Here is a 13,655-nt window from a genome sequence, read left to right on the forward strand (position 1 = left end):
TGTGCGTGGAGATTCAACCAGCAGGTGTTTAGACAGGCTACTTCACCCGGGAGGTTTTATAAATGAGCAACATTTAAAACCCAATCGTCCGGTTTGCAATTTTTGATTTTTTTTTCTGTATATCGCGTGCGAAAAAACGCACTGGAGTTTTGATTCCCGGCGGAAAAGTTTAGGAAAGCGGCGTTTTCGGGGCGCAGGGAGGAGGATGCGAGGTGCCCTGGGGCAGGGGGGCTAGGCGTGTCACTGCGTGTCACAGTCACTGCTTGCGCACGGGGCCACGCCGTGCTCGCCTGTCCACCTGCACTGCAGCACCGCCTACCGTGCATCGCCACCGCCGCGCTCACCTTTAGCGCTCGCAGGGCTTCACCGAGCACCTGAACCCCTCACACGGCGGGCAGGTATGTTAATACCCTCCGCCCGATACGCTTCCTTTCACCAACAGTCCCCGAGTTCGGCGTCTGACGCGCCGACTCCCCTTTGCGACGTGAAGCCGTCGAGTTCAAATTCTTTAGCAATGAAACGACGCTACACGTTATTGGGAACGATGGATGTCAAGTAGCTCCAAAAGCACGGATTGCAAATTTTATAATCATTCATCAATAAATCATTGATATATAGGAACAAAAATGGTCCCAAGATGTAGCGGTTGTTTTTGTGCCGGTGTGTGATACCTCCTCCTACGTACACATTTGAAACACTTCGGTTTCTCGGGTCGGCTCTCGGAAAGTAGTGAAGATAATGCTAGATTTCAAAAATGTTATAATGACATCATATATCCAACAAGAGGCGCGCACCATTTTGTAAGTCGCTTTAAATAAAAGCGTCTGCTGAATGATTGTAATGTAATGTGATGTGATGCACCAAAAAAAAAAAAGGTGGGAATCAAGCACACGATCATTCTTGTTAAAAATGGCGCCACGAAAAGATGTTTGTTAATGCACATCTCCGGCGAGCATCTTTTGGCTCGAAAAGTCATGCATGGGAGAATACGTTTTTTTGTGTTCCATGTAAAATAAATCATCTTCTCTTTTTGGAGCACTTTTGGTGCGCGGATTTTTTCAAAACTCTTCATTATTGTGAGAAGCGATCGTCTTCGGAACCCAACGTCTGGCTTCATTGCAGAGAACCAGTTTCCCCACGAAAGATCAATAAAGGATACATTATTATTATCAAGTCCATACAATCCATAACAACAGCTTTGGCCGTTAAATAAAATAAAGAAAAGAATCTGAATTTGCAAGGAGGCCTCTGTTAACAATATTTATTTCAAGTTTCAAGTCCCTATGATCTGGTTAAAAAATGCTTTTATTAGAGTCAGTGTCCTGATGAATTATAACGTTCCAAATATTTGCGACATATCTAACCGCACGCAGCCCTCATCTGAATGTATCAGCAGCAAGTACGTGATGCTCGGACAGTCCCAGCGTGAGCGACAGTAAAGGCTGCGTTTGTGTTTGTTTTGTGAATGGAAACAAAAGGATAGATGGAGTCGGAGCTCGGCAGGGACTTTGAGTCGCGCTCCGCCGTGCGCCGACCTTTATTATTTTACTCAGCACACACTCGAACAAAGGCTGGCAAGCGTCGCCTCCCGGCCCGTCGTGACACTTTAATACGCCGTTATCTTTAATACTTATTTGATTTTTGAAACCTGCTGGGATTTTGTTTTTACATTGTAAAGACAAAATGACGTTTTTTTTTTTCTTCCCAGAAGCGCTAATACTGATTTTCCTTGTGCTACAACGGGGAAAATAAGGCAACTTTCTGCCTCTGCCGCACCGCGGTCACAAATATGGAGCTGGATTTCTTATCGACGGTGGCGTCAGCTGTGTCGCCTGGGCGCGGAACCCGCCCGCCCGCCCGGCCGCCCGCCCGACTTCTTGAAAGCAGATCTGCTGTTTCTTTTTTAATTAGCCGCGGCGACTGTAAGATAAGAGTTGTGTCTGAAAGCGCCTTGTGATGCCAAATCACATACGGAGCAACATGCGAAACTCAATTTCCACGTTTATCTTGGAATGCTGTTGGAAGTCACCGCTTGAGCGCAGCATCGCTGACACGAAGTGTTGCCATGGCAGCCAAAGATCACATGTTCTGTCTCGTTCTCAGTGTCCAGGCCTTGACTTCTCGCCCCTTTATCTTCACCTCCACCCCTCCATCCCTCCATCCCTCCATCCCTCCATCCCCGATACGTTTCCAGGGAGGTCCGTGAGTACGCCAACGGATCGGCGTGCGTGGAATGCGATCCCCAATGCGAGCAAGCCGACGATGACTCCTTGACCTGCCGTGGCCCTGTAAGTATGAGAGGATAGTTCATTTTACCCACTTGTGTTCTTTATTTATGTTTTCTTTTAGCCGGATATAGAAATCGTTTTTTTTTTTTCTTTCTTTGCTTTTGCTTCGAGCCATAAGGCTGTTTTCTGCCGTGCCTCCTGTTTTATTCAGACACAACCTACGCGCCGAACACATTTCAACAGCTGGATGCCTTCGTTGCCTACGTTCGTGCAAAGCCTTGCATGCCTTTTTTTTTAAGAATAAGGAACACAAGGCAGTCATTGGAGCATTTTTTTTGATGTCATTCCAATTAAATACCTGATTGATCTGCTGTTTCTTCACAATCATAATTCATTGACACACCGAGACCATACACTCGTTGGTGTTGTCTGCCGCTTCTTTTTCCTTCTTCCTTTTTGCACAATTGTTTATATTTTTCATTTTTTGTTTTCGATATGTTTCCGATTATTTTCCCGCCACTGTTTTTAGCTTTAGTATTTATAACCTAACACCCTCACAATGTCCTCACCGTGGGACGATGACAGGCGCCTTCTATTCCATTCTAATACCATTATAACAAATTTCTGTCAGCAAGTTGTGAATTCACTGGTCATAAGACGCGCTTTGATGGTTTTGGTTGGAGTCGGGCAACACGCCAAGCTAACTGGTAGGATTCGTGCTTCCAGAGGGCATCTGGGAACGAAGCGCCAAAGAAATGGGATGAGATGAAACCACTGGAAAGTTAGTGACACTGTGAAACAAGTCACGATTTGTGCAAAAAATGATTGAGATAATCAAAAATACAAGGCACGTACCTTTCGGGGTTGATGTATAGCAGGTGCACGGCAGGTTCTGCTGTATAAAATCGCGAGGAGCGAAAAATGTTTGAAAAGGCGATTCAAGGCCGGGCTGTCGCTCCGCTCGCCGCAAAGAAAATGACCGGAGGATGAAGATCGTGGTCATCCGTGGTCATCTGAGACCAGGATGGATTTCTGCGCCGTTCAGCCTCGCCATTGATCACATCTCACGCCCTGACACAAAAGTTTAAACCGATTGTTTGGCCGAGATCGACGCGATCAAGAGGCCAGCAACCCTGCGCTGCACCTTAAAGGCTAATGTCTTTTTTAAACGTAATTTTTTTGTGACGGATACAAGACATAGAGACAAATGTGTCTTCTGACTACCAAAATACGCTGCGCCGCATCTTGTTGAATATTAAAGTACAGTTAATGTTGGGCGACGCTTCTCACGGGATAATCATGTTTTTAGTACGTTCAGCACCTTCCACAGGATTGCTTGCATCAGAGGACGTGGGTCCAGGTTGCACAGCAGAAGTATAACAGGATAAGGTTACAGCTTGTATAGCTCGCAAAACAGAATATGGTTCTCACACATGATAATATAACACAGACAGTCTTGCTATATTAGGTGAATTACTCTGACAGACACCTACTTGTTAGCGAGGTGTCCAAACGCAGGCTTGCTGGACGTGAACCCCGTTGGTAGCAATGTAGTAACACAGGGGTTTTTTTACATTGTCGTCCACTGAACAAGTGCTCTCAGTTGTAAATAGATACGTTTTCATTCAAATTCAATGGAGCTAAACTCCATCGCAATGATCGCATGTCCTTCTATTCTTCTCAAATCTAATAATATCTTTGCCTCGAACTCAAATGCTGCTATTTGACGGTGTTGCCTTTTGACAAACGTGGCCGTTGGAAACGATGAAATGTGTTTTCAGTCGAAGGTTGTGACCGGGACTTGTGAGCGGGTGAACAGGTGAGAGTGTAAGCGGTCGTCCCAGCTGCCGTTTTGGTCGCTCCCATAGAGTCTGACCTTCCGGACGACCTTCGCTCTCTTCCTGGTTTCCACACTACCAAGTGTACGAATAGTTTATCGATCCTCTGCGTTACAGTCGCAGCTGAGCTGCTGCAACGAGCTGCCGTCTTCAAGCGTGATCTAATACACGGACTCATGAACTAGATCATCGCTGCCGTACGTTAAGTTATGAATTTACGTTTCCAAGTCAATAAATATTAAACAAATGAACTTAATGGCTCCCCCATCCATATTGAAGGGTAGGACTGCTGAACGCATCCTCGGTGAATGAATGTGACAACTACGGGGGAGCAGAGCGCAAAAACAGAGAAATACATTTTATTTCCAAAGAATGCAGTCATATTTATGTACAATTACATTATAGGTTCCACTTATTACATTGCCAAAGGATGTTTTGTACGGCTTGGTCAATAACATAATAACCAGCCAATAGCATAATAACTAAACACATTATTGGCAAAACGTTAGTGGCTGTAAAATTCCATTCCATTGCGACCCTGTTATGTTTTAACTGGCCAAAATAGTTACGCACATGGCAGCTATTATATCATTGGTTGCCACGACGACAGCACACATTTGTTGGTTGTGCTCTGCAGCGTGATGCATTTCCATAAACAAGAGTGTAGCGTGTTGATCTATGACGTTATAGATCAACACGCTACACAACTTACACGCTACATTCGCTAAAGTCGAGCGCAAAGCTTTAGGAGGGGATCGATGCCTCCAAAAGTTGTTTCCCGATGAAACCATCTCGTTCTCGATCAGTTCATTGCAGTGTTTGTCCACAAACGACCTATAGAAAAAAAAAAAAAAAAGTCAGGGGCGAACGTGCGCTCGGGAGAAATAACATAAATACCCACTTGTGTTACGTATTGGCATCGCGAGCACCTCATTGATAACGGTGGATTTCCGTTCACCGGGGTCGCGTTTTTCTCTCCTCGCATGTATTATTGGACGGTGAGATGTTCCTCAGATCTGCTGATTATGAGGTCTGTTTCCTCGCGTCCTCACCTCCCCCTGCCTCCCCTCTCACCAATATTAGCTCCATAAATCCTGCTCTAGGCAGATTGTTATGGTTGTGCGAGCTGTGAGCAATGGTTATTATCCGCCTGCTCCGCTCACACTGCTTTATGCGTCTCGTTTGCTTTCTCCCCTCGGTCCTCCTTCCCCACTTCTCTTTCTTCCTCTCCGTCATCGTATTATCGCCGCCCCGGCCGTTCATTCGCTCCCTGAATGATGCGATCGCATGTCGAGGGCTTATAGTGCGCTTGTCCGGCCGCAGCGTCAAGTGACCACTCGTCTTCTCCCGACTGGCACGAATAAACAATAATGTTAACTTTCGCCCTGACGGAACGCATGCGGTTTGTAGCTGCTGCGCTTTATGTTTATGACCGGCAGCGTCCGTGCAAAAACAAACCAAAAACAAGTATTCTATGGCGGATTATCTAGACTGACACGTTCGCTCATTTGGAATGCTGCGGATTTATTTCCTCCAGGAAAGGCCATCTTGGACGGGCGCCGCGCCTGCGCTCTTGTTGCTTGAAATCCACCGGAGGAAAAAAGTAAGATGAAAGCTAGTTTTAGGGAGGAGAGAATTCTTGTAAAACACAAAGATGAAATGAAGATGCAGTGGTCAGGAGCCGCCTCACAATGAGAAGGTCCCTGGATACACTCGTATCTGCGCCCCTTAAACAACACGAATCATATATTTCAGCCCGTCCTCCTTAAGTTCACACCTGAGTGTCCATTTCCGACCGAATCAATCACAGCTCGCCGCTCCGGCTATCGCTCCTCCGCTCGCCGCCGCCGCCGCCGCCGCCGCTCTGAAGTTTCCTCTCTATCTGTAGTTCTCTAGCATAAGTCATTTTTCACCTCCCTTGTCTCCCCTCGCCGCTGTCACTGTCTGTCTCCTGCCTCGTCCATTTGTCTTTTTGCTCTTCAGCTTTCAATGAAACACACAGACAACCGCAACATTTCTGTAAAGCTGCTCGGAAGAGCGAGCGAAGTTGAAATGAGCGTCAATTGTTAGAATTAATAAAAGGGGGGCGGAGCAATAAACATCGCTTCCGCAAAATGTGTTCCCTCATAAAGTTGCCCTTCATGCTTGTCTTAACAATGGATATAAGATGACATCATTTTGTCTATTTCATTTTATTTCAATTTTCTGTCCAAGCATTACCTGCACAATTCAACTTGGTGAAAATAGCCAGTGTGTCTACGTGCAGAGTTTGATGAAGCTGATGGGCTTTGCTTCAGTGTAATAACAGGATCTGACGCTTTAGCGTAGCATAACTTTCCTCCTCTGTGTTTTCCTGCCTTCCAATGCGGTTTCCAATATCTGCCAATAAATAAACACATTTTGCCGGCGCACTGAGATGAACCCACGGACATCTTTTTTATGGCCGGGCAAATAAAGTGCGAACGCTCGGCACCGTAATGTCTAATTTCATACCGTGTCTCTGGCCATTAGGCGATAATAACCCACAAATGAAAATTTCATTCAAAATAAATAGCCTGCTTTTAAGGTGGAAATGTCCCTGTGACCCCTCCAGGGCCCGGAGCACTGCGTGAAATGTTTGCATTTCAAGGACGGCCCTAATTGCGTGGAGAAGTGTCCCGACGGCCTGCAAGGCGCCAACAGTTTCATCTTCAAGTACGCCGAAGCCAACAGCGAGTGCCATCCCTGCCACGCAAACTGCACTCAGGGGTGAGTGGCCTCGCTCCTCTGCCACAGCTGTTATTATAACATAATTAAAAACACGTTCGGGATGATAATCACGCGGCTCCGGAACAGAAACCGCATCCGCGCCCTTTTACATATCAAACCATATCGTCCGCGTTGCGATAAACGCAGGAGAGGACGACGGAGACGAGCGGCCGAAGTAAAAAAGGTCCTGGATGTCCTCTTCAACCCTCCGCCGCTCGCCGGTAACGGAATATTCAACAAGTTCGGCGCGACAACATTTTGTATTTCAGCTCCCGGGGGAATTTATGTCATTTCCTTGTGTTGTTATTCCTCCCCTCTTGAGTGACAGCCTGCAGCTCGCCGGAGCATAACAATGTAGTCGTAAATGGAAAACACCAGGCTGACACTTTGTCATAGGTACGGCTTCATAAGTAGATCCGCCTCTTGAAAAAGACAAGCTGAGCGAGAGAGAGAGAGAGAGAGAGAGAGAGGGGCACAATGGGGAAGTGACAAAGGCGATAATTAAACCCATGTCCCTTACTTAACTTCCAAAAGAGCCATCAAATTTCGGCGCGAGCGTCGAAACTGTCAAACCCGTCGCACAAAAGCACGGGGTTGCACTCTCCGCACGGGAGATTTGAAAGGAAAGCGGCCGCCCGGTGGAAACCCAGGAATAGACTTTTATTTTCCGGAGGATAAAGACTCATTACCATCCGTCAACACACACAGACCCCCCCCCCCCCCCCCCCCCCCCGAAGAAGTCTTTACCAAGATTAAAAGGTCAACAAAGTACCTTTTTCTCTCAACGGCACAAACGCTTTCTAGATATGGTTGAAGTTCGGATATCGTTTTAAATAAGGTCGAGGCCTTACAGGAAGGTGTTTCACCCTCCTGAAAAACACAGCATCACTTGAAACACCCAGTTTGACTTTCAGTCAATCTCACCGACGCTCGGCCGCCTCGGAAAATTCAATCACCCATTATTTCACGAAAGAGTCCGGTTGTCGACTTGTTTCAGCTTCTGCATTTCCGTATTCCACCGCAAACCAACCCGTGGCGCTACAGTTGTGCGACTCGAGCGCAGAAACATTTTATGGACTGATAAGAGGTTAGCATCTCCGCTCGCGTTGAGTTAGAACTTTCCCTGGTCGGAGTCCTCGTGTTGTCGCCCGTCTGCACGCCTGGGTTTCCTCCGGGGTCTCCGGTTTCCTCCCGCCGTCCAAAAACATCCGTTTCCAACGGAGGCTCGTCATGGTCCAGGTGTCCCAATGAGAGCGAATGGTTGAACGAAGCTCCCTGTTGAGATGGAACCAAGGAGCTTCTCGCTGTGAGGCAGAAGAGCGAATATGGGACGCATGAAAAAAAACACCCGCTGCCTCGGACGTCAAAAGACCACATTAAGTACATCTCTGCTTGGAAGTGTAAAACATGGCTGACCGAAAGCCGAGATGTAATTTTCCGATGCCTCTTTTGGGGGTTTCCTACAAAACCCGTTGGCATTTACTCTGCTCAAATCAATACTGAGCCTCTTGCTGTTTTCTTTCTTATTATTTCTATATTTGTACTATCTCGCCAGGTGCATTGGACCAAGGCTTCAGGACTGCATTGGCTGGATGGACAGGTAAAATCTATTATTTCACCGACTGCTTTCATATGTCTTGTTTGTTTTTTTTTTCCCAAGATGGTCAATAGATACCTTTAAATCAAATATTCCCCCCTCTGGTGAACTCGCTTTTGTAAAATACCCTCATATCCTGTCACGTTGGCAAATAAAAGGTGAGCGTGAATAGCAGGATTACGGGAAGAAGCGGTGGAACGTGACTGTCGGCCGACCCGGGGAGCGGATCGGCCACGATCAGATCTCTGATAGCGATGGCGGAGACGCGGCGGACCTTCAACCAAACCCCGGCGGCTCTGCAGCCACAAAGCTTGTAAATCAGTTACCTGTGGAAGGAAGCGAGCGCGGTTGAAAAATGGCTTATCGGATATTCACGACGGCGGCGAAGCTTCAAAGGCGCGGCCGATGAACCCGTCACTCACACGATATTTAGTCATCAAGCGTGGTTTGATCTGGTGATTAGAAGCGCCCCGAGCGCGCGCGTCGCCTTATTAGCGTGACGCGTGTCACGACGGGAAACACGGCGGAATGCGTTCCCGTCCGTTCGGCTCGTCGGACTCCCTCCGTGGCTTCCGTACGCGTCTTTGAGTTGATATCGCGCCCGAGCGGGATCGGGGAGTTCAGTAGCCGTGGTGAAGGTGAGGATTGAAATACATATTTAAAGCTGATGTGAAAACTCGACGGGCCACTCACTCCACTCATTTCTGAACATAAGAAGGTATTGATTAATACAAGATGTGTGCGATTCTGTCGAAATCCGACGCGTATCCGACGCGGCTGCTCGCATTAAAATTCAAAAAAATCCCTCCGACAGCTCGGAGATCTCCAGCTTTCCGCGGTCACGGCCATCTGCTTTGGGAGCTGAGCTCAGGTCACGCGGCGCTTCGGTTTTCGCAGAGTCGGACAGGATTCCAGGGCCGAGCTGAGAGAGCGAATCCTTCAGCGTGAAGAAATCCTTTTTAAAGAGCGATTCCCGCCGCAGCTCCTCGCGCTTCCTGCCTCTCCTGCATCGCAAACAGGGAGTCAAGTCACGTTATCGCCGCGGTTGTACTTGATGACGTACAAAACACAACGGTATCTCTTTACTCCTCTTCCTCTTGTCTGTCAAACAGAGCTCTTCCCTTTGTTCATCCTCATGAACGTCCATCAGATGCACTGGAATTCACCGTGAAGTGCTGGACACTTGCAACCGGGCCTAATTTAGTTTCCGTACATGAATGGAGCTGAATACGAGGTGGCCACGGACGGAGAGCCAAATATACATAAATGACGTCCTGGCGGATGAGGCGCCGTGAGCGTCTGACCTCTGCGACGTCGGATTTCGGATTTTGTCGTGGATTTCACCCGGGTTCGATGTTTCAAGTTAATGTGATATCCGAAGACCCCCACGTTCATGTCGCTTAACCTGATCGGACAAATCTACCCTTTGATTTGGGAACAAAAATCGGCCTGATATAAACAGGTCGATATGCAAATCGATGGTGTTAAACGCCACGGCTTTAATGTGACAACTTGCATTCATATACTTGAGTGTAAACTTCTGTTCTTTCAAACGTTTATATCGACCCTAAACTCCTCCGACATCAACATATGTAATGTTATGAAACAGCTGCGCGGCATGTCCATCCTTCTCTACGGTTTAAGTTAACCCTTGTGTTGTCTTGCGGGTCAAAAGTGACCCACTACCATGTTTAGCTGTAGAAAAAAACACCTTAACCTATTTTTTTCCAACTTGAAATTTTATGACTTTTCCTAAAGAGACCCCATAATTGGAAAAAAGTGATACTTCTTTTTTGTTTATGTTTCCATGTGGGTTGTACACCACTGGGGTACAAAGATTCTCTTATGGATCATTTTTGACCTGTAGGACAAGGGGAGTAAACACGATGTCAAGATCGCACCAGGGTTAAATCGAATCATGAGGCAGAGCAGCTCCGAAACCCATCGCTCCTCCACAAGTGAGCAATCATGGGCGAGGAAACGACCGCCATTTTACGGGGCAGAAACCCGGGACGGATCCCGGCTGGCGGCGGCGGCGGCCTTCCGCCTCCAGCGGCCGGTGCGTAAAGAGCCAGACTGTGACGGGGAGAAGCCGGCACAAATGATCTGCTACGAATAATATCAGAAGCGCTGACAGTTCCACGGTAATAGGTGACATTATGTAATAATAGCTTTGATATTCATAAAAGAAATAATGGTTGGCGGCCGGCGAGGCGCTGCGGCGGATCAAGCCACGCCCCCCGGTAAGCTGACGAATGAGAGGCCGAGGACTCGGGAGCAGACAGGAGGTCACCGACGTGCACCGATGGGAGGATATGAGCGCAGAACGAGAGCGAGGTTCTCAACGGAGGACGTCCACCTCCCGGATGGAGATGGGACAGAAGAGGAGCCTGTTGAGCGTCGACACGTGTCCCGATAAGCTAATACCGGCGTATCTTTGCCGCCCGCCATGCAGCTGCGAAAGGTTCCCGTTCCATCGTTCCAGCCGCAGAAGAAGAAGGAGCTGCTGCTCTGGAAAACCTCTCGCTCCTCATTTCTGCAGCTGATGTCGACGGCGCCGGAGCGTGTCATAAAAAAAGACGCCGGATTTCAAACGACAGCATCGGCTCGGTGCTGAAGGATTCACTTTGATGATTTTTTTTTTTTTTTTCCTTCCATATCTATCCCCGTCGTGATTTTAATGAGAGGGCATGGACGTGTTTATTTCCACCTGAATATCAGTGCGAAAAAAAAAAGCGCTATATTTATTTTAGCGCATGTTTGCGCGCGTGAGCATCGCCGCGTAACCGTGGCAAATAATGCTTCGATGTCACCCACCTGCCTCCCTCCCAATAAAATGACAGGCCTTCCCATCACGGACACCATCTTCAACCATGTTCTCGTACCGTCCCCAGAACCCCTCTGATCGCGGCGGGCGTGATCGGCGGCCTCTTCATGGTGGTGATCGTCGTGCTGAGCGTCGCCGTGTCCGTGCGCAGGAAGAATATTAAGAAGAAAAGAGCCCTGCGACGTTTCCTGGAGACAGAGGTGAGCCGGCAGACAGCGAAAAAAACAAATTGGCGAAGGAAAGTAATTGCTTAAGTGTCGAAGGATTACGTGGGAATGAGAATGTGGATTGGAAAGAGGGCGCACCCGAGGCAGTCCACTCGCTAAAGGAAATCCATAATCTATACTGTGTCGATCAACGACTCCATTTGAATGCATCCAGACACGGGAAAATAAATGCAATCAAAAATGTCATATTAATGTTTCTGGAAAGGCGGCTATTCTTTTAACTGTCACTTCTGCAATTATCGCCGTCTTATAAATATTTCCAAACCACAAATACAGAGAAAAACGGGTTGTAGATTCCAATATTTTTGTAATATTTTCCAGCCCGACACCATTTGAATTAATTTCTCTCAATCTACTTCTATTTTTATTTCCTTAGCCATTTATTTTATTTTAGTTTATTTTATTTCATTTTCACTTATCCGTCCGTTCCATTATTGGCCGGTTAAATGTGACATCGAGTTACTCAATCAATCCCGAGGGATAGATTTGGAGTGTGTGTGTGTGTGTGTGTGTGTGTGTGTGTGTGTGTGTGTGTGTGTGTGTAAACATACGCTGTCACTTATACCCAACACGCTGCAGTGTGTAACATGTGACAGTAACATGTGACAGGAAGCGTGTTTGGAAAAAATCATCTGGTCCGCGGGTTGAAGTTTTTTCATTTCCGTCCACTTTGCTTGTGTCTTTGCAAATCTTTATTCAGCGTCTTGAACTTATTTAGCCAAATGTCTGAGGCCTTCAGGTCAGCGACTCCCACCTCAAAATCCCTGCTAGAAACACCAGGGATGTTGGTGGACGCCGTCCGCTGCTCGCTCCTGTGGATGACTGCTGAACTTAAAAAGACGAGTGTGCTCGCGAAATTCTCCGACGCGCGGCTTGAATGACTGCGGGAGATCAGACGTAAAGCCGGCGAGCTGCCGGAGATCAAGCTGTCGAGCAGCGTCGCTCGCTGTGCGCGCGTTTTTAAATTCTCTCCGGTTTTCAAAGCGTATTAAACCACCAGTTTCGATGTCCACGCTAGAGTTCCCGCTTGTTTTCAAATGCAAACCCTGCTTGTTGAAGGGGTAAGACTGCGCTTCCGACGCCTCGCATTTTCACACAAAGCCGGTCCAGATGTTGGGTCCGGCGGCGAGTAAAACTTTTGGAGCTACGCACCGTCGGCTCGCTCGGGACGCTCGCTGTTTTTGTTTCAAGAAAAGTCCGAATTTGAGCCGAGGGAAGCCGCGAGACGGCCGAGCGCCTTCCCTCTTGACGACCGACGCTGTGCCAAAGAAGACCGGGATAATCGTTCCCGACACATCCTGCAGGCTTTTAAACTTGCGACATTTAAAGTCCGGGGCCACGACAAAGTCGACCGGCGACATGAGCATGGACATCACCTCACCCAGCGGCTCGACAAACGTCTTCAGCTCCTCCAGATGAAGAAAGCAATGAAAACTCAATACGGGTCTATTTTCATGTTGACGAAGAAGCGCTCCAAATCCTCTGCTTTTCCCCTCCAAACACCAAGCGCCACCCTTGCTCGCAGCGATACACTCATCCATCCATTCAGGGACGTCCTTTCCTTTAGCGAACTCACTGAAAGACATGAAAAAATACTTTCTTGTCGACCCTTTCGTTGATAAAACGGCAAGACCTTCCTCCCGCGGCGTCGCCGGAAGCGTACCTCGCCGTCACGCCGAACTGGGATAAACGGCTCAGCCTAACGACTCATCCAAAGCAAGGAGAAGTAAATCCTCCGCTCGATGATCGTGAACAGTTCTCGCTGTTTGATGAGCTTGGCTTTATCTGACAAGTCATCCAAAAGTTCATTGGCCACATCCAGCGCGGATGTTTTAGCATCCTCGCCTTCTGTGAATGGCTTTCCTTCCTGGCTCGTGCTGAAGAACCAGCTGAGCTCGCCGAATTTCGGTCACTTTGTGGGTTCGAGGGCAGGGTTGCTGCCGACGGTGCTGCGTCCTGCAGAGCAGCTCCTGGATGCTTTCTACCTGCTCTCCCTCAACGCCAAAGCAAATGTGGCCCGGCTTTATACGTCACTGTTTCAATGCTAGCATTTTATCAGCGCGTATTAGACACATCGCAGAACCTGCTCTCTCTGCAAAGGAGAATCCCTCCGTTGAAACGTACGCTGCTTGCTTTTCGCCATCCTCATAGTGAGAGGGGTTCGCTCTGCATCACTTAGCTCGCTGGCTA

The 13,655-nt window shown here is 48.0% G+C and overlaps 1 protein-coding gene across 1 annotated transcript in view; it reads left to right on the forward strand.

Moving 5' to 3' along the window:
• Positions 1 to 13,655, forward strand: part of erbb4b (erb-b2 receptor tyrosine kinase 4b) — a 281,265-nt gene that overhangs the window by 208,510 nt on the left and 59,100 nt on the right. Inside the window, exons 14-17 of the mRNA XM_086145994.1 lie at positions 2,195 to 2,288; positions 6,660 to 6,814; positions 8,370 to 8,414; positions 11,306 to 11,438. Of these exons, the coding sequence (XP_086002120.1) occupies positions 2,195 to 2,288; positions 6,660 to 6,814; positions 8,370 to 8,414; positions 11,306 to 11,438 (427 nt within the window). The remainder of the gene's footprint in view (positions 1 to 2,194; positions 2,289 to 6,659; positions 6,815 to 8,369; positions 8,415 to 11,305; positions 11,439 to 13,655) is intronic.

This window comes from Fistularia commersonii, chromosome 4, assembly GCF_037954325.1.
Source record: "Fistularia commersonii isolate RoL2024-O1a breed Wild chromosome 4, RoL_Fcom_v1.0, whole genome shotgun sequence".
NCBI lineage: Eukaryota > Metazoa > Chordata > Actinopteri > Syngnathiformes > Fistulariidae > Fistularia > Fistularia commersonii.